Raw genomic sequence first — 26,433 nt, forward strand, 5'->3', positions numbered from 1 at the left:
CATCTTATCGCAATCTGGGGGATGGCTGAGATTGGGGGATTGGTAGTTAATTTTAGTACTTGAGGCTTGAGGTTCAGCTAAGATCGCATAAGATGTGCAGCAACAGGTTTACCATTTTGCTTCATGGCATCAATTGATATTTATCTAATCACAAACATTCTAATTAACGGGCATAATTTCGTCATATTTGACGCTTTAGATGAGCTAGACCCATCCTATTGTTGTAAAATACTGTGACTCCAGCCATCTTGTGTAGGGTATCTCAACAATTCATCTCAGCTCAAAGCCGTGTCAAATCTGGCAACAGCAACGTGGCATCCAACCCCCAGGATTTGTCCCAATTACTTGAACACTCTTAATCACTTCCAAGTGCTCGACGTCTCTATACCGCTCTGCTTATTCTTCTGATACTCATCGCTCAACGCTGAATACAACGCCTTCACCCTATCAACTTCATTACTCCAATGCTTCCTCTCATCCCCGTCCTCAATTTCGTCAACAAGATCCTTCACACTCTTCGCAGTAAAGAACTTATTCCTCTTGTTATACAACGCTCTCCTTCCAACGGCCTCATCACTCTCCCCCTCAGCCCGCACGCGGAAAACCTCCTCCAGAATCTCAATATCATACGGGATAGCGAACTGATCACGACTATCCTCGTAGGTAAACAGATAATACAACTCTTTGAAGCCAGACCATGTGATTCCGCTCAAGCACAGACTGCAAGGCTCGTGTGTTGCGAAAAAGACACAGTCCTCGCGGGGATTGGGTCGAGATTTGGAATCGGGATATGTTTGCGTGTAGAATGTCTGGATGCAGTTGATCTCGCCATGAAGGAGTGGTGATGCGCGCTCGTTATTCGTCGAGACAGTCAGAGGTTTGAGGGTTTCTGATGAGAGGATTGCGGCGCCAAAGACTTTGCTGCCTGAGCGGACTCCATCACTCGTCAAGGGGACAATGTCGCGCTCGACCGTTTGAAGAAGTGCAGCGAGGATCTCTTGAGGTGTTTTGGCTGCCATTTTGAGTATAACAAGAAAGTAAAAGTCTGTCTGAGTTGAGAGGGATATTCGTCGTTCAAGTAGACTTTCTTATCTGATAACTCCTCCAACATCGGGGCTTCCCGATTGAGACATTCAAGGGTCCAGACCCCGGCACGCGGCGGTACCCGCTCTAGTTATACGCTCAGTGACATGCCATTGGTAGTGTCAGCCGTGTCAGTGAGTGTATAGCGGAAGGATTTGGCTCTGATTCAACCGTGAGATGAGGATGTGCAAGAGTGTGCGTCATGAGTGAGATTCGTAATTGACGCTTTACTGCTTGCAAGCGGTGAATCTGACACCTCCAGCCCCCCCGCATCATTGTCGATCCGAAACTGCCGGGAGTAAGCATGGCTTGAGAGATGAGGTACAAAAGGATGGACGATCGCCGTATGAAATGGCTGGACTATCAACTAGACAACGCCCTCTCACTTTCAAAGAGATAACTACAGCTCAATTCATCGACAATGCGTTTCGCTCTCGCTCTCTCATGGCTCCCCCTCAGCCTGGCCCTCCATATCCCCGAATCTCTCGACCGCCGCACCAAGCATAAACCCATCACAGACTGTTCAGCAGAGCAAGTCGTTGACCTTCTAAACCTTGAGCCCAACACCGAAAAAGGTTACTTCGTCCAAACCTTCGTAGACCCGACTACCGTCCCAGGAACCAATCGATCCGTCAGCACAGCTATTTACTATCTACTCGAAGGTTCCGCGGGACAATCTCTCTGGCATAAACTCGATGCTGCGGAAGTTTGGCACTATTACGCCGGTGCACCGCTTGTTCTATCTCTATCAAATAATGATGGATCTTGTACGAGGGATCATGCAATGGGGAATGACCTCTTCGGCGGACAGAGACCGCAGGTTGTTGTCAAGGCGGAGGAGTGGCAGAGTGCAAGAAGCCTGGGTGACTGGACTCTTGTTGGGACGACTGGTAAGTGATGCGATGATATTGAGAGAAGGGAAAGATGAACTAATGTGCGATAGTTGCGCCAGGGTTCGACCCGGCTGGGCAGGTTTTGAAGCCAGAGGGATGGAAGCCCAAGTCTTGCAAGACCCCCCATTAAGGTTCCCTTCAATTTGTGGCGGGATGAAAACCTACGAGACAACAGCGGGAATTCATCTAATTGTTCAATAAACAATTTTGTAGTCGGTAACATATGAGTGATCAATTTCTGGTGCAGTAATGCATGAGGTCTAAGTGAACTAATAATATGTACAAGAATTAAACAATGTGTCCCAACCGCGAGAGTGAAGGACATCCATGTACTCAAGAAACAATGAGTAACTCAACGAGAGAATCTAGAAAGCGCAGGCAAAGGGACAGAAACCGACACATGTGCATCATCTTTCCTCTCATCCGACGACGCAACCCTCATCATTTCACAGTCCAAACCACCATGAGCATCAAAGGTTTGAGGACTAGACTTATGCGTGCCTTTTGCTGAGTAAGTAGCGTTTCTAAAGGCTCGTACGAACCATGGCTTTCTTCCGGGCGCTTTCCAGGTCCAGTATTCTTTCATGTCGTAATTATCTGGCTCCAATCTCCCGCCTGATATGCGGACGGTGAGGGAAATCATGAGATTAAGAGCTGTGTAGATAAGCATACCGCTGAGGAGGCGTTAGCTGGGGAACTGTTCAAAGTAGAGGGTAACTTACGCGATAATACCGTAGGCTACGCTGTACGAAAATGGAACGAAGGCGATAACAACGAATGAGGGGAGGGTGTCACCGATATAGCGCCAGTTTATCTCAGTGATCTGACGAGCCATCATACATCCGACCTGAAAGTATCAGTCAACTCCGAGAACACGTCTATTTCGCCACTTACCAGAATAAGAGCAGGACCAGTAGCCCAAGGCGGCACAGATGAGAAGATCGGCCCAAACAAGATGGACAAAAGAAACAAGAAACCAGTAGTCATAGCTGTAAGACCCGTGCGACCTCCCTCAGCAATACCAGCGCCGCTCTCAATGAACGCTGTAACAGGTGAACAACCAAAGAGAGCGCTGATGGAAATACTGATTGCATCACAGCAGTAAGCGAGTGTTGATCGGGGGAAATCGCCATCTTGATCATCAACAACGCCGCGGAAACGGACCATTGAAAACATCGTTGCTGTTGCATCGATGATATCGACACTGGGCTTGTCAGTGGAGGCAAGTTTAGAGTGGATGAGGAACTTACTAGAGAAAGGTGAAGAGCGCGAGGGCGAACTGAGTACCGTGTTGGCCGACGTTCCAGTCAAGAGCGTTGAGGGTATGCTTCATGGGGTTGATGGAAGCGACTTTGCGGAAGAGCTCGAAACGTGAGTCTCCTTCTGGCGTGTGAGGGAAGTATGTAACGGCAGTGTCACGTCTTCCTCTGTTAGAAAGTCGGAGAGGCAGCAGGCTGGGGACGACTTACGGCCATGAGAGGATGGATACGAAAGCGATACCAATGACGAAAGCGTATTTGACCCGGAAGGCCATGAGATACGCCGTCAGTAAACCACCAGCAAATATCGCAGTCCAGAGCTTTCGCACAAGTCAGTATGTTTCTTCACACTTCCTCATCGACTCACCTTTGGACTAGTCATGATACCGCCCTCACACATCTGAGTATCCGGATTAATTCTATCAACAGGACATCCAGCAATCGCCAAAGGCGTCGCGTTAAACCCCCCAGTAATAGCACCAATACCTGAGCCGTACGACAGACCAATCTCAGTAAGGAACAGACCAATACCAGCTCCCGTTGCAGATTTTATAGTTGACGGGATGAGTTTGACAAGCCATTGTCGCATGCCTGTTAGTGCGAGGAAGACAAATATGAGGCCTTCTGTGAAGACGGCCGTTAATGCGACGCCGTAGGGAATGCTGCCTGAGCCGTTGTAGCCTACTACTTGAAAGGCGAAGTAGGCGTTGAGGCCCATGCCAGGTCTGGGCATGTTAGATGGATCAAGGCTTTGGAGATGGGGACTTACGCGAGTGCTATAGGGAGGTTGGTGAAGAGACCAAAGACGAGACTTGCGAGTCCAGCGATGGCTGATGTCGCCGTGACGAGATCTCGCCTCACCTCTGGAATCTCATTAGTCTTCTGCTTCGTGAAGTAGATATAAACTCACCCTCTTTACACATCACATAGCTATCAATCTTATCACAATCAATCCTATTCGTCTCATCACAAACACAAGGGCCACCCGTCTGCGACAGAATAGACGCCTACATCTCATCAGCACTCCTTGCCCAAGGTACTCTCCCTCACAAACTGCTTACATTGACAGCAATGATATACGTCATAGCAGCAAAGGTCGTCGCCCCAGCACGAACTTCTTTCAAGAATGTCGTCCCGTCGATCTCTTTACTCTGAAAGCAGATTAGTAAAAGGGTGCTTTGCGACTGGAATGAAACATACGTGACTACTGCCTTCTAGCCTGAATAACCGGCCAATGAAGGAGGTTGCGACACGCCTGTTGAGCCTCGTGGCTAGATCTGCCGCGTGGTTCTTCATGATTGCTTCTAAATTCTTTGTGCTCAGAAAACACTTTTTATCTTTACATCAAAGAAATTTCAGCACATGAGCAACTGAATGAAGGGTGACGTGAGATAATAACGTAGCTAACAATTGTTGACACCTCGCTTAGACACCTCGCTCTGCATAATTACGTCCAACCATTAAGCCACCAAATAGCATGTCCTGATCAATAAGAACCAAGGCTGCACACCAACTTCGTCCTAGTGGGAGTCAACGAAATCGGCCTTGGTGGGAAGTGTTACCCGGGTCGTTGGTGAGGCTGGCTGAGGAACGCTAAAAGCCACGCCAACCATGTGGTTTGAGTATCTAGTAAAAAAGAAACAGAAAAGTTAAAACTTGTACGTGGTTGCCCATTGGTCAGGTACGAGAGCGAGATTGATAGGGTGAAACTATTGATAGGGTGAGAGCGAGATTGATGGGGTGAAACTTTCGATAGTTTGGTCAAGGGGAAGTTAATCGCGTGGTTCTCGTTTCTTTTTGATACATCATTTCGATCTGCCGATGGCGCATGGCGCTCCAAGATGTCAATGCAATCAGTACATGTGCCCCTCTGTTCCGTTAATCCAAGGAAATAACAAAAAGAAGCATGATCTGATGTCCTACCCACAGACCCCTGAGCTTGTACCAAACTGTTTGCTTACCCAAGCCACACGAAACTCAAGACCCAACAATGTGGAAAAGGTTGCGAGTGTTTGAACTCGTGGCAGGCTGACTACTTATCGAGATTCTAGGCGGGACTAGACTTGTGTTGGGTTGGGTTTGGGCTGGGTGATCACGGTCCCCGCAAATGGTCTAGACCATTAAGCCACGATATGCGAAAGTGATGCTTTGAGCTACTGCTTTCTCGGCATTGGCGTGAGGTATTTGATCAATGGTACGTGCGTTTCCCTTCCGCCTGGGCCAATTACGGTGTTTTTGAGAAGATCAAGGTGATTGTGAAACAGCACAGGGTGAGTGTTGAATGTACCTAGCCATCATCATGACTTGGTATTCATAACGATCAAACGACGAATTCAAACGTTAACAAACCGTATTGGGTAATCTCTCTGTGCAAGGCCAAAACATTGGCATGCTGTTTGTCAAAGCAAACAATGGCATCTAAGTTATGCTCGGCCAGTGCACAAAAAAGGGCGTCCGATAGCCGCAAGCCACTCCAACGCCCAGGCCGCATCGAGACCCAAGACATGAGGCGATCTGCCTATTCCCCTGCATGAGCCCAGTTAAGCTGACCTCCATCTCCCCTGGTGTCTCGGTGAGTCGGCTTCACGGAATATTACCGTTTCGATTCGGGTAAATCGTAAGCTACCCGCCCGTATTCTTAATCTCACATAGCGCCCTTCGCGTAGACAACACCCTTCTCTTCCGCTGGGCATACCGCATTCCCCAGGCCCTCTCGGATCTCTCATTCCGCCAGCCACTTTCTCGCTATTAGACTTCCGCAAATCCCATTCGCGACGAAAGGCTTCGACACTCTCCACATCAAAGACAGAGTTCAGCCTTGCATTCGCCAGCTGCAAGCCCGCTCGCCCCCTTTGACCCAATCCCCTGGGTATGTCTCTATTGTTTAATTTCGTATGCAACCCTCGTTCGATTCTGTCCGCCTCCCCCCCCTGTTCCCTGCTTCCCCTCATCAATCTTGTTGCCTTTCAGCTCAGCATGCATGACACCATGGTGCCGTCCTCATTAACAGAACCAGATGCAGCGGCATCAGAGTCCTCCACCCGCGACCGCTTCTACTCCATCCTCCGAAAGCCAGCATCGAACCTCGCCCTCCGAATCTCAGAACTTGATCGATACCGCCTCAACATGTGGGAGGTCAGTTGGGCGGCTCCCAAGGAGTCGCGAAAGGAACACCGTGAGAATAAAGCGACGAGCGGCAAATCTGCGACAAAGGCGCGATCGATCTTTAGTCGTGGATCGAACTCGTCGAGTGAGGCACCGTCGTTTGGGACCTTTTATAATAAACGAAAGAATGCTGAGAGGGGGAATGATTCTGTGTCGTCGACGTCTTCGAAAGCGAGCGCTGTAGCGGGGAATTATGAGTTGGAGGCAGATGAGGCTTCGACGTTTTCGGCGGGCAGTGAGCAGACGATGATTAATATGGCGAGGGTTGTTGATCTCAGCGCAAGGCGAAATGGGCAGATTCTCGAGCGCTCTCAAGGTTTGCGACATCGCGCGGGTGTTTTTGTTTCATACTAATGTTTTGGTAGAGTTATACGTTGGGGATAACACGCTTCTGGAGCCTCCTTCACCAACACTCACATCATCTTCTGCGCCGTGGGATACAGAAACCCTTGAGCGCGTCATCATACAGCCGTGGCCACTTATTCAAGCCTTGAGTGATGACTCGTTCGTCGCGCGAAGTACCGAGGCGACAACATCTCAGCGCACATCCTACGATACACCGTATCTCATCAATTGCGGCGTTACCATAATGGCAACACCCAGCATCAAGTCTAAGCATCGCGCTCGCTCACCAAGCACCCAGTCAGTCTTCGCATCAGCTCACCGCGAACATGTACTTACCTCATTCAGATCTCAACCTCAACGTCCACAGAGCAGTCGATCACCTACCAAAGCCAAGACCCCACGACGCATGCCATCGTCCACTGCGTCACTGCGAGTAGAAAGCAGTGATAATTGGCAGCCTCCCGTTGAATGGGCATGCACGCCCACTGAGCCCTCATTCCAATTCCCCGACGAAGCTGTCCCCGAGCCAGAAGCCATCATCCCCAAGGAGCTCAACGCGATGCAGTTGGGTGTCAAGCAACTTGCCAAAGAGGACAACATGATCAGACTTGTGCGTCTTGCTGAGTCGCAAGGTGTCAATATCCCACCAAGTCTGTGTCAGGATCTGGAGTTTGAGAAGATGCAGTGGATGCTCTCTGCCATGTTCAACATGGATGGACCGGGGTATTCTGAGATTAATGATGATGATCTTGAGGATGAGTCGGCGGATCCACCGAAGAGGATTCTTGCTCTCTATGAAACACCTGGTAAGTAATCTCACTCATGTACTCAACGCACTAATCGCACTCAACTAACATGTCACAGCTGTGACTTCATACCTCGCTGCCGTGAATCACAGCAAACAGGTCTACCATCTCTCCGCAGCACCCTTATCACCCGCTTCATTCCCAAACATCCACCCCGTCCTCACACCAGTGAGATCACCCTCCGCATTTCCCGTCGCCCCATCTACCATTGAAGCCGTTCACTCACTACGCCTTCCTCTGGCTATGCCCTCACAAGATATCCCAGCTCTCTTACGAAACATCCATCGATGCCTTGAGCCAGGTGGCTCATTACAACTCACCATCATTGATCCACTTCCCGTCACTAGCACTCTGGGTCCCCTTCTCCGCTCGTGGATTGAGGATCACCTTCTCTTCAATCTGGAAGCTAGTTTCCGCTGCACAAACCCAAGCAAGTTACTGCCTCTCTGGCTTAATGGTGCATCACTTCGTGTCGATCCCGACTGTATCGAGACGACACCATTCTTCGCCATTCCTCTTGATAATGTCCAGCTTCAGTATGTGAGAGACGGTCACATATCTGAAGAGGGATTGAGACAAGAACTTCGTAATCTTGTGGGCCGTATGCTATGGATGGAAGTTTGGAGAGAATATATCGTTGCTGAGCGTTGGTGGTGGGAAGATCCCGAGATTCTTCAAGAGTGTATTCAACATCAGACGATGTGGGAATGGAAGCTGATTGAGGCAGTCAAGGAAACCTAATAATTTCTTTTGTTTTGGTTGTTTATTGTTATTTTGGTAAGGATTAGATAGCATTATACCCTGGGAGTCCCAATGATAATTATAATTGATGGAAGTTTACCTAATCCCTGCGGCCTCTTTTCTTTACGCTTCTCGTCGACTTTGCCTAAATTACTCAAGCCCTAGCGCTGCCTAGATTCTTATGCTCCTCCAGGCCATCCATCTGCCTCAAAGTCTCTACCAGCCTCTCAATCCTTCCACTCTCATCAACAGTCGCGAAGAGAAAGACCTCATATTTAGATGGAGGTTTGTTAGAGAATTTTGCAGTGACAAAATGGCGCTCGGCGAGTTCATTGCCTTGGCGGAGAAAGTGCGTTATCTGGACTTTGATGGCTGTCGTAACCTGTCGCAGATGTTGTATATGCTCAACAAATTCGGGGAAATCTATGCGTTTTCCGTCCACAATTGATGTATAGTCTTGAGTGAAGAGGCCTTCGAGATCGGCTTGGGTGGTTTCTGGTTCGCCGATGAAGATACTCTCAAAGCCTTTTTCGTACTCTTCAAGAGACGATGTCCAGTCGACATGGGGTGGTGTAGATGTCATTTTTTGGAATTCGAAAGGACTCTTGTCAACAAACGATGCCCATTGAGATATGTGAAGGGATGGTTGGGAATAACATGAATGGCTGCAGACTCAGTTGATGTCTTATATGCGTAGACATCGCCGCGGACTTATCTCCGAGCCCCGCGGACCTCCGGTATCATCGCATGGATCACGGTAAACTATCAATTGTAAGCTCGGACGAAAGTTTGAAGGGCTATTATACTGCCAATCACAGAGAATAGTCCGAAAATTACTTTCCAATCACGAATATAACTCAAAAGGCGAATGCTGGTGCTGTTGTCGCATCCGCTCCCACTTGCCGAGGTTGGTGATGCTACGCAGCTACCCGGTAGTGCATCGCTCTATTTACTGAACAGAATATGCATATCTTCTTCAACAAAGTCATTTGCCTCCCCAGTATTACAGAAAAAGGCAGAACCTTTACATTCAGGCATTTTTTACCTGATAAGTGTTTTATTTCCTTTTTCCTTCTCCATTAAGCAAACAATGAACACATCGAAGTGCGAGGTTTCTGTTGAGCAGACAGCAGGACTCTATATCGAGACAGTAAATTTAAGGCCAGAAGACTACGGCGTGATGCCATTGTATATGAAGGCAATAGCTATATTAAAAAGAAACTCATCGATCTTACAGTGCTAAACATCTTGGCTTATTAAGTTGTTATATACAAGAAATGGTCACTCGAATGTAGCCATTAGAGCAGTACAGCTTAGTGGGTCTAGCGAGAAGACTAACGGCAGCCGATAACGGATTCCTGCCAATAGGCTTACTTCCAATGCGCTAGATTAGCTTTCTCCAAGTCTTGCACTAACAAAACGAACCCCACCTCCACCCAAACTGAAGCGCGAAGTCTGTTTAATCACTACAAACCCCCTCATCACTGCGTATTTCTCTACAACTCTGCCTCAATCCCATCATAGAGAGGAAAGGTCAGCGATAAACAGAAAGAATGCGTGTGCTAGGTCTTCTCGGCGGCACGACCTACAACGCAACCCTCCTCTACTACAAACAAATAAACGCCTACGTTCAAAACCGTCTCGGCGGCGGCCACTCCTCCAAACTCCTCCTCCACTCCTTCGACCACGCTGAGCTCTTTCGTTTCTTCCAAACAGGCAACTACAACGAAGTATCCCGCCAGATCTGCACCGCCGCAAGAAATCTCAAGTCCATCGGCGCAGAAGCCATCGTTCTCTGCGTAAACACGAATCATCGCTGGGCAGAGGATGTTGAAAATGCAACGGGTCTTCCATTGTTGCATATCATTGATTTTACGGGTGATGCAATTGTCAAAGCGGGGCTGAAGAAAGTCGCGTTGCTGGGGACAAAGATTAGTATGGAGCAGGACTTTTTGAAGGGGAGGCTGGAGAGGAGGTTTGGGGTCGAGGTTCTTGTTCCGAAAGGGGAGGAGGTGCGGAAGAGGATGGATCGTGTGATTTTTGAAGAGCTTTCTTGTAATCGGGTACTTCCTCAGTCAAGGGAGTTTTATCTGGATCAGATCAAGGACTTGTACGGGAGGGGTGCTGAAGGGGTTATTTTGGGGTGTACAGAGTTGCAGATGATATTGAAGCCTGGGGATGTCGATATGCCGATGTTTGATACTGTGGAATTGCATGCGACGGGAGCTGCCAAGTGGCAGTTGGAAGAGTAACAATGCCCACGGCTGCTTGATCATCTGATACAGTGAAGTTCTGCTTCATTGTAGCAGCAGACTGGAAAGAAATACTGATCGTTCTCATATTCATTTATCATGCTTTCGGCCGTAATGTTGTCTACTCTAAAAAGTCCCTCTTGCAATAGATTTCGCGCTAATAATCATCATGCCTAACGTCTTGGAGCTCTTATTTGTTAAGAATGGCAGACCAGTCGTACTTCTTGGCCCATTCCTCCCAGCTCGTCATGGGGCAGTCAATGCCAGCCTGTAAAGTCAGCATCCTTCCAAACTCTCAGAACAAAATACATACCTCTCGGATATCCTTCGCCTTGAGCAGCTTCATACCGCCATCGTACCCAGGATCAGAAGTATACGAAAACATGTATCCTGTCTCGATGCCCGCATCTCGATCAGGTGTCGCGGCTGTCATCTCATCTGGTGTCACTTGGCGATATTTGACAGGGACATTGTTGATACGGCCCCAGGTCTCAATCCACTCTGGCCATGTGCAGGTCGTGCCTTCAGCCATGTAAGCTTTGCCAGGGGGCATCTGGTACACGGCGTAGGTGAAGTTGCCTAGATCTCCTACTGGGTCGAGATGAGGGGCGGGGCTGTCGGGGGAGGTAGTGAAGGTCATTTCAAAGGTTCCATCGGGGAGCTACATCTTGTCAGTGCCGGCCCATGGCAAACGTGGAAGAACCTACCTTGTTCATATAAGAGTCGGGCAGAATGTTGAAGCTGGTGTAAAAGTATCCCGTGTGAATGCAAGACATCTTGGCCGCAAGCTCAGGATACTTCTCATCAACATACGGCGGAAAAACATCCGCCTTGCCATCAAAATGATACAACTCCTTGAACTTTCCTCCACTGCACTTCTCAGCCTGACTCAGCGTCGAGACCAAAAACCCATTATCATCCAGGCTATCAACCACTGTAGCAGCAGCATCGACAATGTTTTTGCCCTGTTGCACCTCAACATTGTACGCAAACTTTCGACACGAGATACCTTCTTTCTCCGCCTGCTCCCGACAATCTGGTCGGAAAAACGGCTCCCAGTAGTTGGTGACGCTGAAGATAACGTTTGCTCCAGCAAAGGCGCTCTTGAGAGTCGAGACGTCATTGAGATCAACAGCCACGACTTCGGCTCCAGCCGATGACAAGGCTTGGGCGGAGGGTGAGGCGGTGTTGCGGGTCAAGCCACGCACCTTGAAGCCCGCCTTGAGAAAGCGACGGGCGACGGAGCCGCCCTGGTTGCCTGTGGCGCCAACGACGCAGATGAGTTTATCGTTGGCCATTGCTTTGTTTGTTTGTTTGTCTGTCTTTGCTGGCTCTGTAATTGATGGAAAGAGGAGAAGGGGGAGAAATTCGGTGAGGGTTTATTTCCTTAGCCGACTTGGCTTTAGCTGGTGCTGCTAGAGTCTAGGCCCCCCTCTAAAAGACGGAGATGCATTCCTAGATCGATGTGACTAAACCCGTTCGAGCCCATCCTCTCGTGTTTCCCCAATCGTACCACGGTCCTGGGAATTCCCAATTTTCTGTGTCTGTCTCTCTCTCCGCTCTCTTTCTCTTTCTTCCGTGTGTCCCGCGCTTTTCCCCACGTGGCTGATTTATCTTTTCCCTCATTCATACTCCGCTCCAAGCTTGACATGACTACGGTTTCACATACCTAATAGTGCTTATTTGGGCCATCGCTGCTCCTTATCTTACCACTATGGGCTCTGAACACGATTCCAAACCAAAGACTTCTTCGTCGCCTGTAGCGTCTGGGTCTCCTCCACCCGTTACCACTCTGTCGGGTCCAGATCCTGGCGAGACGCGCCGATCGCCCGCAGATGACGAGAACCAACAGCCAGAAGAGCATGCGCCGCTCCAAGTCGATGTACGCTCTGACTCACTGACACACCAATTAATGTATCGTATTAATTGATTTTAGGAGGATGAAATAGCTGGCGATGACGCAGACTCTACTTATGGCTCTGACCGAGGCTCAGTCTACACGGCTTCCGTCACGTCTTCAATCTATGACTACCAGTATGAAAATGGCCGTCGCTACCACGCTTTTCGCGAGGGTCAATACGTCCTCCCCAACGACGACCAGGAACAACAGCGTCTAGATCTTCAGCATCACATCTGGCGCTTACTCCTCGGCGGCGCTCTACACACAGCACCTTTGCCTAACCCAGACTCATCCGAGGAATACCGCATTCTGGATCTCGGCTGCGGCACAGGTATCTGGGCCATAGAAATGGCAGACGAGTACCCCAACGCTACAGTCGCAGGCATAGACCTTTCTCCGATCCAGCCGGACTGGGTACCAGGTAACTGCATGTTTCACGTTGACGACTACGAAGATGAGTGGACGTACCGCGAGAGTGAGAAGTTTGACTACATCCACGGTCGGGCGCTCAGTGGTACGAGTGCAGATTGGATGAGGTTTTATCAGCAGGCGCTTAATAACCTGAAGCCAGGCGGATACATGGAGATGCAGGAGTATGATGCGTGGATCTTCAGCGATGATGATAGTTGTGATAGGGCGCCGTGGACGATGGAGTGGGTTAATAAGCTTGATGAGGCGAGCAAGATGTTTGGGAAGCAGATCAATGTTGCAAAGTATCATAAGCAGTGGATGATTGATGCTGGGTTCGAAGATGTCGTTGAGAGAGTTTACAGAGTAAGTTTTTATCTCACCGTTACATCGCTGGTTGCTAACTTTGGTAGATACCCATTGGTCCATGGGCGAAAGACCCGACGCTGAAGGAGCTTGGAAAGTTTGAGCTGACGCATATGCAAATGTCGGTTGAGTCGCATACACCGGCTTTGTTCACGCGCGTATGGAATTATTCTCACGATCAAGTCATGGTGTTGATGGAAGGTGTGAAGCGGGAGTTTCGAAGTCGTGAGTTGAGACTGATCACGAGTTATCGATTCATCACTGGACGGAAGCCAGCAGAGGCTTAGTTACGGGAAGATGTGCTGGTTGCATCGAGCATGGAACGAGTCGTTAGATCACGAAGCATGGGTAGTTGAGCGGGCGTTTGGATATAGGGGGGAATTGACCTTCTTTCAATGACTTGGAAGGTATGCGCCTCTCTGTATGACTATGGGGGTGACTGCTGCCTTTAACTCGGGATAACCGCTGCCTAAAGGCAGGAGCCATCCCCAATTAAAGGCAGTAGCTATCTCTATGGTAATATAGAGAGGCTCAATCCCTCTCAGTCATTGGACTTTGTTATTTGATTTGCTACGAGATCCGAGGACTAGCAGTGATTTGAACTACCGAAGATGGCCTTGGAGTAATGTTTGAGCCAAGAAAACAATCTGATCTTGACTTGTCGTTTCTCAGAGCTCAGAAGCTTGATCAAGAGCATGAGATATCAGCTTCTTGTACCCCTCAACAGCCTGCTCCAGATCCGAAACCTTCAAGTGCTCATGCGCAGAGTGCGCCTCGAGAATCGAGCCAGGTCCGTACAGATATCTTTTATGGCTCCCCTTGAGTCTCGGGATATCTGTCCCGTAGTTCAGTACTACAGTCTCAAAGCCTATCAAGTTAGTCACAGTTCCATCTTCTGGTGATCTACTTACCGTCAACGTCATAATCCGTTGGCACTGGTCCAATACCATACGAGAACTCAACGACAAGGCTCGGGTCACTCTCCTCAACCGCCTGACGTATTAGCTCCCTGATACCCTCTGGAGTTCCACCAGCGACTCTGACTCCTCCTGTAGCATAGGCACTCGCTGGGATGACATTTCCAGCAACACCACCTTCAATCCTACCCACATTGAGAGTAGTGTTCCCAAACTCTTTGCTTCCAGGCAACTCAATCTTTTGGAGAGCAGCTAATCCACGAACAAGACTATCAATAGCATTGCTTCCCGTCTCAGGGTATCCAGAATGACCAGCCTTTCCGTTTGCTTTGATAGTAAAGCCCAGTCCACCTTTGTGACCTCGTGCAAGTTTGAGTTCTGTTGGTTCACCAAAGATGACGGACTCCCAGGATAGACCTAGATCATTGACGTTGCCCATTCCCGGTCCGCCTGTCTCTTCACCCACCACGAACAACAGCGCTACATCGCCTTCACTGACTGCTTTTTTCTCAAATAGGTCTCGGACAGCAATGATCTGCGCTGCGACACTGCCCTTTGCATCGACTGTTCCTCGACCCCAGATCTCATCACCTCGCCGCTCATAAGGCCAGAATGGGGGAACAGTGTCAATATGAGACGTCACGAGGACTCTTGTGTTTCTCGTGTTATTGAAGTAAGCCAAGACGTTATCGCGGTTCTTGGCGACCGTCTGAGCCTCAACGGTGAAACCTGCATCATGGAGGTATGTTTTGAGAAAGTCAGTGACGTGCTTCTCTGAGCCAGTAATTGAGGGTCGCTCGACGAGCGACTTGTGTAAATCGAGAAGAGGTGACGAATCTAGTGACCCATGAGAGAAAGGGAACTGGACATTTCCCAGATTGAACGCCGTCGCCGCAGCGGCACTGAAGAGGATGGTGTCGAGCTTCATCGTCGATAACAATCTGCAGATAACAAAGAGGGGTAAAAGATATGAACCATCCAAACTGGGCCCCGTGTATCTTGATATAACGTTGATCGTCACAAATTGATAAGCAATTTTGAAAAGCCAATCAGTTTCCTCTTTTATCGTTGCACAGATGTCACCATTGACGGGCAGTATTTCCTCATCTGCCAAAAGCGGGGAGACTCAACTTCGGATCCGAGATGGCAACACCTTTTTATAGAAATACTCGCATTAGTTGTTGAGGTAGTATTGTTTGAGAGATAGTCTTGGAGATAACAGCTGGAGTTAACGGGTTGCGCGATTATATCCCTCCCGCACGCCAAGATGAGGAATGCCGATCGCGGATGTCGACATATCGTGGGGTGAGGAGTAGGATACACAAGCGAAGCGGCCAAGATTTATATCTCTATCGGCGTACCTTGAAAGATTCTATCAGCGAAGTCTAGGACAGACCATCGTAAAAATGACGTCTTCTGATATTTCTCCTAAAGGCCACATCGGCTCTCAAGGCTTTGATGAGAAGACTCATGAGCTTCCCGACTCTTCGTCCGGAGAGCCGCCCATCAAACAACACTACAATACCGTCACCCGCGGAGAATCTGTCCCGTCCTCTGACGATATAAACGACAATATTGTCGGTTATGATGGAAGGCTTATGGGAGCGCGGACTAGGTTGAGTAGCCAGCAGGAGAAGAAATTACTGCGACGAATTGACTGGCATCTCATTCCTTTGCTTTCGGTCATGTACATGGTCAAATCAATTGATGCTTCCAACGTAAGTGAAGTACTGTCTTTGATGTTACGGTGTTAATGTTGTAGGTTTCGAATGCTCGAATCATGGATCGCGGAACGCCGAGGAATATCATGACGGAGCTGAACATCTCGGCTGATGACTACAACTTTGTCACAATGGCGTACTATGTCTGTATATAAGCCCACGTCTCATAACTATCACTAACGTACTTGAAGATCCCGTATATCTTGGCGGAGACACCTTCCAACCTGCTGGTCAAGCGCCTCAAGCCATCAGTTTGGCAAGCAAGAATCATGGTTGGTTTCCCTATCCTATCTCTAAACCCCCCGTCTGACGGTTCGAACAGATATCCTGGGGTATTGTTCTCGTCTGTCACGCTGCAGTAAAGAATGCCGCCGGCTTGTATACAGTCCGCGCTTTTCTTGGCCTCTTCGAGGCTGGACTCTGGCCTGGTATGCTTCTCCAGTTATGCTACTGGTACCGTCCTGATGAAATGGCATCGCGTATTGTTCTTGTTACTATCCTTGGTAACTTTAGTGCTGTTGTTAGCGGTGTCCTCGCCTTTGCATTCAACGGTGTTCATGCACAGGGCTTGTCAGGCTGGAAATGGTATACGCCTCGCAAACATATCTCAAGGCTAAGCTGACTCAAGTTCTAGGCTTATCTTAACGGAGGGAGTATTCACTATTCTTCTGGGTATTTTCGCATACGTCTTCATGCCTGATTGTGAGTTCAAATCACCAATACAGCGCTGTATACTGACACCGGAAACAGTCCCGGATACAGCTCGCTGGATGACCGAGGAAGAGAAAGCTTTTGTCCAAGCTCGACTCCCCATCAACGCCCCTAGAGCCGCCGAGAAAGATTTTGACTGGAAAGAGTTCCGGAACACTCTGAAAGATCACAAACTCTGGCTATTTCTTCTTTGCTGGGCATTTTATACCATCGGAACAACGGGGCTCAACTTCTATCAACCGACAGTTATCGCAAATCTCGGCTTCACGTAGGTTTCCATGGAAGGCCTCTAAGAAAGTATGATCGCTGACATTGGTTTGCTGCAGTGGCATCGCGGAAGCTCAGCTGCTAAACATACCTCCAGCCATTTTTGCCTGTGTACTAACCATAGTATTCGGATGGGTCGCTAACACCGGCCGTTTCCCTTTGCCTCTCATCCCGCTGAGCTTCATGATAATCATAGAAGCATGCTACGTTGTTCTGTACACCTTCCCGAGCACAGGAGGGGTGTATGCAGCCACTGTTATAGCAGGGGGTTTCTCGATCGCTTGGTAGGTTAACACAATCACTTCTTCTCCGTGTTTCTAATAGATCTAGGTATACAATGATGTGGCCATGGAGAGTCCAAACAACAGACGGAGCCACCGGTTCAGCGTTTGCCATTGCATTTGCGAATAGTTATGGCCAGATTGGAGGCGCTGTTGGATCGCAGCTGTTTAATTCGCGCTTCGCACCCAGATACACCACGTCGTTTGGGATCGCGATGGGATTCATTGGTATGGCTATTATCATGAACGTGATCACTTGGTCGTTTACTTGGAAAGTGGATGTTGCGACGAGACGGCTCAAGAGGGCGAGGGATGCTGCTGCGAAGAGGAATGAGGCTATTCTGGATGATGTTGATATCCATGCCAAAACTTAGGCTCTGATAGCGACATGTCCACTCTGATCCTCGGCTACGAGAAAGACCTTCAAAGAACCATTAGCTATTCTTTGTTTACACCACTATAATTTTTAACATTACACAAGACTCTTCTCAAACACCCTGTACTCCGTCGGTCCAGCAAGCAAGTTTACCAAATCAGGATAATCATCCGCAAAATCCCCCAACTTAACAAGCTCGTACCCCATCCTCGTATACCACCCCAATAACCTTGCCTTACCCTCATGATGAAACGTCATCGGCACAAGAATCTCCAGCTGCATCGTCGTACAACCTCTTCGTCTACATTCATCTTCCGCAAAGACCGCTAATTGTCGCCCTGCACCAGTACCTTGGTACTGAGGGTCAAGCGCCAGCATGCCGAACTCTCCGAGGGCGGGTGTAATGAGTTTGATGAAGACGCAGCCGATGGGCTCGTTGTCGGGTTGTAGGTATGCCACAGCGAGTTGGCCTTGGCTTAGAAATTTGGCGATTTCGGTGGCGGTAGTTCGTTGGTATGATGGGATGAAGATATCGGACTCGGCCTTTGTGTAGGCGGTGTTGACGATATCAGTTATGGTTGAGACGAGAGTTTTATCCTCCGCATCGGAGGCTGGTGGTATTTTCACAATGATTTGCGGCTTCGTCATGTTGGGCATCGAAGTGTATTGCAAAACCAGTCGTATTAAGAAAGAATGCTGGGTCTTGGAAAGCTTTGAACACTCCTTGGGTAGTTATAGTGCGAACTATAATCTCACACGTCAGACTTTGTCTCACGTAAAACAGCGCAGGTGGAGAATTCCGCTTGGTCGGCGGCCCGTCTGATATTACGCTTTTGGGCAATTCTGTACGGCGAGCTTCGTATTGCCAGTAACACCGGCCGAGCACTATCAGGCTCGCTTCAAGACGCCCGGGCTCAAAATTCTCGAGACAAATTTGATCGAGAAATTTGTCAAATGAAGAGCTCGAGACGTAGATATTTCGTCTTTTTATGTTTCCAGTCCCTAGGATAATCAGACCTATCCAACCGAAGGTTCATGATCTGGCTCTCTCGTGGGCGATCCCAGCTGTTTGCATCCGGGTGTCAGCATGAGACACAGTGAGCTGAGGACATCTCAGCCACTAATACTAACCTCCAGTTTGATCATGCAATATCGTCCATGGCAAAATGTCTTCTCTAAAATGGCTAATATATCTATGCGCCTTCGCAAAAGCTCTTGGCAGGATCATCGATCTTATGAAGGTGCAATTCTTCCCTTCTCCATTGGCAAATCCGTCCCCCTCCAAACCTTTACCTCGTCTCCAGGCTCACATGTTCTCGCAACCCAATTCTCGACTCTTTCAACCCCCCACATAATTGTAAACATATTGACCAGCATTGGATCTACGTCTGATGCCTTTGCACTCAGAAACAGGCCCTCGCAATCGAGGCTACATATAAACAGCGGATCTGCTTTCCGACATGCTGCTGCCCATGCAAAGCCAGTTTTGGCTTCCCATAGGTCTTTATGAGCCGTGAAGTAGATACCGCCATGGCACTCAGCCCATTTCTGTTTAAGTGTAAGGTATACGCCGATGGTCGAAGTTGCCAATAGCCATATGCGCCGGATACTCTCCGACAACACCCAAGAGCGCCATTTCCGAGGTAGGGGATCACCGTCGAAGATCGAGTCTAGAATAATGCCGTTGGCAGAGGCTGCAGCTGCTGAGCTATCGCCACCATCGCATGGCAGGCCAATATCCGGGTCGCGAAGAGCCGCTTCCCAGAGTTGACGCGTCCATGAGAGAAGAGTTTGTATCTGTTGTTCCGCATTGGCTCGCGCGCTAATCGATGGCGAGAAGAGTGCTAGCACAAGATGGACGAATAATGCTTGAGTCCGAGACAGGTGCTCACGAATGCCAATCGTCACTTCAGGACCGACGAGGTCCGGGCAATATGCCTTCAGTAACGCCGATGTTTTCGACGCTAGTAATTCATCAATCACTGTCTCGTTCGCGGGTGTTTTTGAGTTATGCAGGATGATACAAGTGAATGCATCCTGTATTGATGGCGGCAGCCCCGCATCGGCGTAGAGCTGATTGTGTATGAAGGGGCTGTGAGAGTTGGTGACCCATTCGGTGAAGAACTCATGAATGCCGTGAATGTAGTTCATGCAGACAGAGTTGGGAAATGATGGAGTAGTGAAGGGAATGTGTCGGATGGCCCATGCCTCGGGTCTGAGGAAGAAGTCGACCGGATCCTTCTGGCTCGAGATTGTCTCACTGCTCGTCGAGGGCGAGTCGTTTGGCAACTCAGCAGCGGGGAGGGCGTCCCAATTGCTCAGGGTCGCCGCCCACTGATTTAGGTCAATCAAGCCATCATTTGGCGTTGAGAATGGTATTTGCATCAGACTCGGTGGTCCAACACTGAGTCTGCCAGCACTCTCTCCGCCATTTTCCGCTCCCGGCACTGACGAGTGCAGTCTCTTCCTCTTGGTCGGCGGATATCGGCATTCAACGTCTCGATCATTACATCGCCCGCAAATAGGTTGAGCTTTGTCACATTTCCGCTTTCCGTTCGTGCACGCGTAACATGCTTTAAGCTTTGTCGCAGAACCCATCGTGATTATGTTGATGCGGGAATATTGCGGATTTCTGAAATTGGCTGCGGGTGAGATTTAGGGAGATCGGACTAAGGTTAGCGACCTTTGTCAGCGTCGTGCGGAGATCTTGCGGGTTCTTGGCGGAATACCCTGTGAGATAAGCTTATCGTCCTGTAAGCGAAGCCTGGAAATTTAGCGCTCTTAGGGCCATCATGCGGGTTTCTATGGATTCACCCGCACACTTCCGATATGTCAACATTATGATATACTACTATCGCGACATGGAGATCGGTATATAATGGATCAATTTCCAAGTCTACTCTTTTCAATACTCAGATCTCATCATCAATCAATCTTCTTCAAGACCCGAATACCTTGCAATTACTATCCAATATGCCTTCTGCACCAGAGACTAGACCCGAGGAGAACCCTTGGGAGAATGTCGCAGCACCTACCAACGGCAGCAACCTTATTAGCAAAGTCCATCGAGAACCATACGAGTCAATCTCACCAACTCGTCCTGAACTTTCTCAGGCTGGCCATACTGTTCTCGTCGCTGGGGCCTCCACTGGAATTGGCTTCAGCATCGCCGAATCCTTCGCCACAGCCTCTGCGACTCGTCTCATCATCACCGGCCGACGCAAAGATGCCTTGGATAAAGCCGCTGACAAGATCAAGACGAAGTACTTCAATGTTGAAGTCATTCCGATTATCAATGATTTCGCTGATGAGAATGCCACTCGAGAGTTCTGGAAGAAACTTGCCGGAGACGGCATCTTTGTTGATGTTCTCGTGTTAAGTGCTGCGAAAATGTGGCTGCCCAACACTATTCTTGGACTTGGATATGAAACCTTCAAGGATGGCCTTGGGGTGAACCTTATTGCTCCGTATTTGTGGACGAGCTTGTTTTATAAGCAGCGAGAAATCGACCCTTCACGAAAGCTGGTAAGTCCACAAGCCCTCATGACATATGCTGCCCTCTAATCCTACACGCACCAGGTTCTCCTCAACTTATCCAGTATTGCAATCCATCTAACTCAACTTTCTATTCCCATTCCTCTATACTCAATCACTAAGAGCGCTGGGACGATGATGATGCAGCACATAGCAATGACCGTCCCCTCCAGCGAGATGCACATCATCAGCTTCGAGCCCGGACTCCACTATACCGAGTCATTCGAACGTTTCACCGATGAGAATAGTTTCAAGTGGGATGATAGTATGTATTGTTTCTCATGAGCTGAAAACTTACTGACAGAGGTGCAGTTAAATTGCCAGGCGATTTTGCTGTTTGGGCGGCGTCTAAAGAAGCCGAGTTTCTCCACGGGAGGTTCATTTGGGCGAAGTGGGATGTCGATGAACTCAAGAATGGACCTCTTCGGAAGAAAATTGAGAGTGACGCTTCGCTTTTCAGAGTCGGTGTCAGTGGATACTAAATCATAAGCACGGCATCAAGTTGGTTTCTCAAAGTCGTAGTCAGAATGAGAATCCCAGGCTCTTTGATACTAATTTGCTACTCCCTTATCTCCCAAGCGTGTTACGAAGTGAAATAGCCCCGAGAATGCCCTCGGCATTCTGATCCCTTGCTAGCTGGTCCCTAGACCTTTGTAAATCCCGTTGAGCCCATTCCATTTGCTTTTGGACTTTTGCTGATATCTCTCGCAATCTTTTTGAATCCTTGTGCAAGCAGCGGATAATGTCGGCAGCGAGATCGGGATTGACACTCAGCATTTCGCTGAACGCGTCCTGACTCATCAACGTTCCAATCCTTTCGATGGTAACCTCCACAGCGATGTCGCGCAATCTTCGGTCCCCGGGTGGCGTAGTTGTATATGCCAGTTCGATTGCATCTGGAAAACTATCCATCTCCCATCCCGCATCGATGCTGGTGCGATACTTCGTCGCAGCAAGTTTCTTTAGGGCCTCAATGTCATATTTATCAGCAATTTGATAGACCTTGGCATGGAATGTCATAGCTGATGAATCAGTCGGGGACTCGTAGTCGAAGCTATAGAAAAAGACAGTCATCGCCTTGACAACAGCGGGATCGAAATCCATGATTTCTATGACTCGCTCAGAACTTTCCTGCGGTTTATTAGTTATGGTTTATTATTGCGGGGGAAGAGTGCTTCTCAAACCTTCCATGGCCCATCGAGTTGCTTTTTGAAATACTTGGAGTGGCAAAAGAGAACAAGACTGTGGACTGCAAAGTCCTGTCCTCCGCATTTGATGACGGCGTCTGAAAGGCTTGGATTGTTGAAGTACCTGTTCTGTTAGTAACTGTCTCATCGGAGTGGTGATATAGAAACATACTTCTTCAAGGATGCGCTAAAGTCTTCAAATGGCGGTGACTGCATCTCTGCGACAGTGGGCATTTGGATGTGATGTATCCAAGGCAGAACAGACGGTGTAACTCTCAAAGAAATAAAAGAAGGAGGGGAAATGGAACACTTCGGTTTCTTATATATGCCTCCTCATTATCTGTGTTCGCAGCCTAAAGCTTAACCTTGTAGGTGGCAGCCATCCCCATGTACATATCCTTGATAAAGATAAGTCTCCTAATTAAGAACAGAGTAATATGCTTTTCTATTGACTCTATTAGTATCCTTATTGGCAGCAGCTGGGGTATAAGAGGCCTGTATATTTCATGTAAATCAAGGATCTAATTTATTGAGCAGTGAACGAACAAAAGTTTGTCTGAACAGTATTACCTATTAGTGCTGGGAGATGTACAAATAATGTGCTAAGTAAGACCACCAGCAAAAACAAAATAATATTCTGTGCTACCACAAAGCCCGTCTGGGACACGCCCAGGTTCATAGACACCGCGATTTGTAATCATCGAATCTACACAACGTCTCATACACTGCTCATCCCATACATAATCAACTGCGCAGCCTTATGCTTCCCAATGACTCGCTATTGATTCTGTGAACTTATCCCACATCCGCTTGGTGTCCCTTCCATCCCCTTGGTCAAAATCACCATCTCCTTTAAAGTAGTAAAGCCAATTTGGTTTCTCCTCCGGCGATATCGGTTGACAGCCGCAGACGGGACAGAAGATTGGCTTTGGTTCTTGATAGTCTGGGATTTGATCACCAGGGGAATCTATCGTCAATTTAAAAGCAGCCTTGCATAATAGACATTTGCAATAACAATACTTTTCCCAATTCTCATGTATCAGGCTGACAAGATCGGCTGAGAAATCTCCATTTATCCCCAGGACCCCCTTAAATGACGTCTCTGATATGAGGTACCCAAGGTGTGTGCACGAGCTCTGCACAACGATGTCTCTGAGGCCTCGGTCTCCTGACGGCGTGGTGTTATACACGATGGTGATCGTGTCGGCCAAGTTACTTGCAAACTCAGCGGTAACCTCGACTTCATAAACGACACGTTCGAATTTATTTACAGCTTGCTTTTTGAGTAGGTCGATGCCGTATTTGTCGCCAATTTGGTAAACCTCAGCGTGGAAGATCATAGGGCGTGTGTTGGGAGGAACGTCGTAGTCAAAAAAGTAAACAAAACGAAGCATAGCCTCGACAATATTTGCATTAAAGTCTTTAATTTCGATGGTTTTGTCATCACTCTCCTTTATTTGGTCAGCTTATATTGCCAGTAAGAATAGGAGGACTCACCTTCCACAGCCCAGTAAGCTGCTTTTTGAAGTAGTCAGAATGACAAAACAGGATAAGGCCGTGGACTGCAAATTCCTGGCCATCACAACGAATCGCGACGTCCGAAAGGCATTTGTTGTTGTAGTATCTGGATGTGTTAGTAAGCCTGTCGATAGGATAAAAGGCAGAGACACAAAACATACCCCTGTAAGGAGGCGCCGAACGTTTCGATGGGCTTGGGTTCCATGGTTGATGAGAAAACTAAACGATCGAGGGTTTTGAAAGGGAGATTTGGTTATTTAGAGCAGCTGGTAACCGTAGTATTTATATTCTTTTGTGACATGAAACGCTATTCTGTCGCCTTCTATGTATAAATTTGAAAGTGTCTATATTAGAATATAACTTTATTTAATGGCAATAATGAAAGTTTGTACACAGTAAAAATTAAATCTGTGAGCAATATTGACGGTCGAAGATAGTTCTAGCGACAAAGTTCCAGAGAGTCAACTCTAAGTAATGCATTGCAGTGCGTTTCTTAGTGTCTAACCAAACAGGCTTTTGAGTGCACAAAGTCAAAGTGGGACGGCATGTGCTGGTCTAATTCGAGTAGCGCGCGACTCCTAAGTTCTCTATGCTGATTCAAGCTCCCACCCACAAGCCTCAGCTGCAAATAACGTAACTTGCTCATGGCTTATAGATTAAGTCATAATGCCTAACTTATCGCGACAGAACACGTGGTCCGATAAAGATAAGATTCTCCTTTTAATCAATATAGTTCTCTTGCTCTCTGCTCGACCAATACGGCTGAGTTTATAGGTGTGTTTTACTGCTGAGACATGGGGTCTACAGCGGCAGGTACCAGTTTGGAGGCCCGTCACAATAGTGCAAGTTTCCATTTTCGGTGTGAGAACATGACTTCGGCTCCGATATGGAATGGCTGTTTCCAGTGACGATACGAAAATAGACAAGTTTGGTGAGATCGTTATAGAGATCCTCTTGCCAAGAGACCATGGCACGGCGCAAGTTTAGATATTCTTGATAAGGTTGAAGGTTTAAGTGAGGCTTCAGCCCCAAGGGCACAAAGGTAAGGAACACCGATATACACACACGGGCAAAATACTCGTTCTCCTTACTGTTGCCTAGGATCTTGCTTTTGGAAGTTTATCCTTCATCATTGGCCAGACTGCCCCAGCCCTAATAATCAGGAGGTCCCATTCATGGTTATCCACTGAGCGTGGAGGACTACAACTAGAGTCAAAAGCAAAGTGCTTTATAACGAGCCAGGTCCGTCCTCCAGTCCATCTACTGTCTTTCAACGTGGACCCAAAAATGGAGATGTGAAGCGAAGATCCGTCATTGGGGCTACAGCCGCTGCCTAACGCCATGGCCGCTGACTGCCGGCGAGGCGAAAAGTTTCTTTCTAGTAATGTGCGGTACTTGGATAAATCGGCAGATCATCACTTGGCAGCTGTGGTCGCCGCTTATCTGCAATTAAACGGGTGGAGCCCGATGTCCTGGGAGTAAGCTGCCAAGTATGGGGGCCAAGACTTCAGGAGAAAGCTTCGAGAAGATTGAGTGTAAGCTACTATCAACTAGTTCGTAGAATAATTCGACTTATACTAGCTAACGGTTACATAACGCCTTGTTCCTGTTATGCAAGTAGATGTGTAGGACATAGTTGTAGCTCTTCTTGACCAAAGTTTTGCAAAGGTGCTGACGTAGCCTCTTGTGTAACCACCATGCTTACTATCTACATTACTAGCTGTTGTTTCAGCTCCAGCCATTGATATCATATAGCTTACTGCTAATTTCGTCTTTACTCTTCGAAGCTGTTTACTGGCTGTTGATGTGGGCATATTGGATCGGGTGAGCAAGGAAGATGCATGATCACGTTTCATCCTGTCTTGTATCGTGAGACATCCTTCCAAGCTTCGGCAATTCTGAGTCCTTGGCAGCTTATGGGATGATCTTCGCTTTTAGAACAGCTGAAAGAAATGCAAGTGGGATTTATTGCCGAATGATGACTATAAAGACCAGGTCATAACCCTTCTGGGTCTCAACATCGCTTCTACCATCAACCGCATTCATTCACTCATTCAGCTATCAAATCTTTTAAGCTATTCATCAATACTATTCACCATGCTCTTCCAAAGCCTTCTCTCCTCTTCCCTTCTTCTGGCCATCGCCCAAGCTGGCCCAGCGCGATGGTCTCCCCGTCTGCGATGACACTTCCAAGACCTACCCAGGTCCTTACACAGACGGCGAAGGAACCTACGTAACTTCAGACCGAACCACCCATCCCTACAAATTCCCCAAGGTCCGTAAATGCTGGTACGACTACTTCGTCCTCGAGACCTCAAAGGAGTACACCCCATGGCAGAAAGCCTCCGGCAACATCTACTGCACCGGCACCCAAGTCTGCACTGCCACCAAGCTCGTTGGCAACGAGGTCTGCCAGGAGAGATCCGAAAGCGTCAGTGTCAGCGTCGGTGCTGAGATCGAGGGTTTCAGCCTTGGTCTTGACTTCACGACTACAGATACCAAGTTCAAGTGTATTCAGGCTTAGCATTATATTAAAGTTAAAGTGTATTTTCTAACCTTATAATTAACTTATAAACTTAACTTTGCTACTACCTTTTAATTACCCTAAACCTTCTTCTAGTCTAACTTTTTTCCCTAATTATACTAATATATATATTATTTTAAAACTTTCTTTAAATTAAGCTTTTTTTATATATTAGTATT

General features: G+C 48.1%; 16 protein-coding genes across 16 annotated transcripts; 7 read left to right on the forward strand and 9 right to left on the reverse strand.

Moving 5' to 3' along the window:
* Positions 1-359: 359 nt before the first annotated feature.
* On the reverse strand, positions 360-1,019 carry FSUBG_7949 (cytidine and deoxycytidylate deaminase zinc-binding region; the record flags this gene model as incomplete). Its single annotated transcript, XM_036686306.1, has 1 exon — positions 360-1,019. One exon carries the CDS (start codon positions 1,017-1,019, stop codon positions 360-362), a length of 660 nt encoding a protein of 219 aa, XP_036536555.1.
* A 485-nt stretch (positions 1,020-1,504) lies between these two features.
* FSUBG_7950 (uncharacterized protein) lies at positions 1,505-2,106 on the forward strand (the record flags this gene model as incomplete). Its single annotated transcript, XM_036686308.1, has 2 exons — positions 1,505-1,973; positions 2,027-2,106. The coding sequence occupies 2 exons, from the start codon at positions 1,505-1,507 to the stop codon at positions 2,104-2,106; spliced, it is 549 nt and encodes a 182-aa protein (XP_036536556.1).
* A 361-nt stretch (positions 2,107-2,467) lies between these two features.
* On the reverse strand, positions 2,468-4,531 carry FSUBG_7951 (major facilitator superfamily transporter; the record flags this gene model as incomplete). The annotated part of the gene is made up of 11 exons (XM_036686309.1): positions 2,468-2,477; positions 2,519-2,650; positions 2,699-2,823; positions 2,871-3,180; positions 3,227-3,397; positions 3,446-3,555; positions 3,603-3,960; positions 4,005-4,098; positions 4,146-4,242; positions 4,297-4,386; positions 4,436-4,531. 11 exons carry the CDS (start codon positions 4,529-4,531, stop codon positions 2,468-2,470), a joined length of 1,593 nt encoding a protein of 530 aa, XP_036536557.1.
* Positions 4,532-6,223: 1,692 nt separating this feature from the next.
* Positions 6,224-8,292, forward strand: FSUBG_7952 (uncharacterized protein; the record flags this gene model as incomplete). Its single annotated transcript, XM_036686310.1, has 4 exons — positions 6,224-6,716; positions 6,766-7,042; positions 7,091-7,551; positions 7,610-8,292. The coding sequence occupies 4 exons, from the start codon at positions 6,224-6,226 to the stop codon at positions 8,290-8,292; spliced, it is 1,914 nt and encodes a 637-aa protein (XP_036536558.1).
* A 154-nt stretch (positions 8,293-8,446) lies between these two features.
* Positions 8,447-8,875, reverse strand: FSUBG_7953 (uncharacterized protein; the record flags this gene model as incomplete). The annotated part of the gene is made up of 1 exon (XM_036686311.1): positions 8,447-8,875. One exon carries the CDS (start codon positions 8,873-8,875, stop codon positions 8,447-8,449), a length of 429 nt encoding a protein of 142 aa, XP_036536559.1.
* A 970-nt stretch (positions 8,876-9,845) lies between these two features.
* On the forward strand, positions 9,846-10,544 carry FSUBG_7954 (aspartate glutamate racemase; the record flags this gene model as incomplete). The annotated part of the gene is made up of 1 exon (XM_036686312.1): positions 9,846-10,544. One exon carries the CDS (start codon positions 9,846-9,848, stop codon positions 10,542-10,544), a length of 699 nt encoding a protein of 232 aa, XP_036536560.1.
* Positions 10,545-10,734: 190 nt separating this feature from the next.
* FSUBG_7955 (nitrogen metabolic regulation nmr) lies at positions 10,735-11,842 on the reverse strand (the record flags this gene model as incomplete). Its single annotated transcript, XM_036686313.1, has 3 exons — positions 10,735-10,812; positions 10,858-11,205; positions 11,252-11,842. The coding sequence occupies 3 exons, from the start codon at positions 11,840-11,842 to the stop codon at positions 10,735-10,737; spliced, it is 1,017 nt and encodes a 338-aa protein (XP_036536561.1).
* Positions 11,843-12,258: 416 nt separating this feature from the next.
* FSUBG_7956 (methyltransferase) lies at positions 12,259-13,505 on the forward strand (the record flags this gene model as incomplete). Its single annotated transcript, XM_036686314.1, has 3 exons — positions 12,259-12,426; positions 12,481-13,218; positions 13,266-13,505. 3 exons carry the CDS (start codon positions 12,259-12,261, stop codon positions 13,503-13,505), a joined length of 1,146 nt encoding a protein of 381 aa, XP_036536562.1.
* Positions 13,506-13,886: 381 nt separating this feature from the next.
* FSUBG_7957 (acetylornithine deacetylase) lies at positions 13,887-15,063 on the reverse strand (the record flags this gene model as incomplete). Its single annotated transcript, XM_036686315.1, has 2 exons — positions 13,887-14,086; positions 14,130-15,063. The coding sequence occupies 2 exons, from the start codon at positions 15,061-15,063 to the stop codon at positions 13,887-13,889; spliced, it is 1,134 nt and encodes a 377-aa protein (XP_036536563.1).
* A 478-nt stretch (positions 15,064-15,541) lies between these two features.
* Positions 15,542-17,489, forward strand: FSUBG_7958 (tartrate transporter; the record flags this gene model as incomplete). The annotated part of the gene is made up of 7 exons (XM_036686316.1): positions 15,542-15,853; positions 15,898-15,999; positions 16,048-16,128; positions 16,179-16,441; positions 16,491-16,558; positions 16,607-16,835; positions 17,165-17,489. The coding sequence occupies 7 exons, from the start codon at positions 15,542-15,544 to the stop codon at positions 17,487-17,489; spliced, it is 1,380 nt and encodes a 459-aa protein (XP_036536564.1).
* Positions 17,490-17,587: 98 nt separating this feature from the next.
* FSUBG_7959 (uncharacterized protein) lies at positions 17,588-18,139 on the reverse strand (the record flags this gene model as incomplete). The annotated part of the gene is made up of 1 exon (XM_036686317.1): positions 17,588-18,139. One exon carries the CDS (start codon positions 18,137-18,139, stop codon positions 17,588-17,590), a length of 552 nt encoding a protein of 183 aa, XP_036536565.1.
* A 585-nt stretch (positions 18,140-18,724) lies between these two features.
* FSUBG_7960 (uncharacterized protein) lies at positions 18,725-20,089 on the reverse strand (the record flags this gene model as incomplete). Its single annotated transcript, XM_036686319.1, has 1 exon — positions 18,725-20,089. One exon carries the CDS (start codon positions 20,087-20,089, stop codon positions 18,725-18,727), a length of 1,365 nt encoding a protein of 454 aa, XP_036536566.1.
* Positions 20,090-20,464: 375 nt separating this feature from the next.
* On the forward strand, positions 20,465-21,507 carry FSUBG_7961 (uncharacterized protein; the record flags this gene model as incomplete). Its single annotated transcript, XM_036686320.1, has 3 exons — positions 20,465-21,016; positions 21,071-21,290; positions 21,338-21,507. The coding sequence occupies 3 exons, from the start codon at positions 20,465-20,467 to the stop codon at positions 21,505-21,507; spliced, it is 942 nt and encodes a 313-aa protein (XP_036536567.1).
* Positions 21,508-21,592: 85 nt separating this feature from the next.
* On the reverse strand, positions 21,593-22,446 carry FSUBG_7962 (ARM repeat protein; the record flags this gene model as incomplete). The annotated part of the gene is made up of 3 exons (XM_036686321.1): positions 21,593-22,156; positions 22,210-22,336; positions 22,385-22,446. The coding sequence occupies 3 exons, from the start codon at positions 22,444-22,446 to the stop codon at positions 21,593-21,595; spliced, it is 753 nt and encodes a 250-aa protein (XP_036536568.1).
* A 524-nt stretch (positions 22,447-22,970) lies between these two features.
* On the reverse strand, positions 22,971-23,935 carry FSUBG_7963 (kelch 8; the record flags this gene model as incomplete). Its single annotated transcript, XM_036686322.1, has 3 exons — positions 22,971-23,663; positions 23,710-23,836; positions 23,892-23,935. 3 exons carry the CDS (start codon positions 23,933-23,935, stop codon positions 22,971-22,973), a joined length of 864 nt encoding a protein of 287 aa, XP_036536569.1.
* Positions 23,936-25,222: 1,287 nt separating this feature from the next.
* FSUBG_7964 (uncharacterized protein) lies at positions 25,223-26,254 on the forward strand (the record flags this gene model as incomplete). The annotated part of the gene is made up of 2 exons (XM_036686323.1): positions 25,223-25,265; positions 25,806-26,254. The coding sequence occupies 2 exons, from the start codon at positions 25,223-25,225 to the stop codon at positions 26,252-26,254; spliced, it is 492 nt and encodes a 163-aa protein (XP_036536570.1).
* Positions 26,255-26,433: the final 179 nt, after the last annotated feature.

This window comes from Fusarium subglutinans, assembly GCF_013396075.1.
Source record: "Fusarium subglutinans strain NRRL 66333 chromosome Unknown NRRL66333_c0000104, whole genome shotgun sequence".
Taxonomy (NCBI): domain Eukaryota; kingdom Fungi; phylum Ascomycota; class Sordariomycetes; order Hypocreales; family Nectriaceae; genus Fusarium; species Fusarium subglutinans.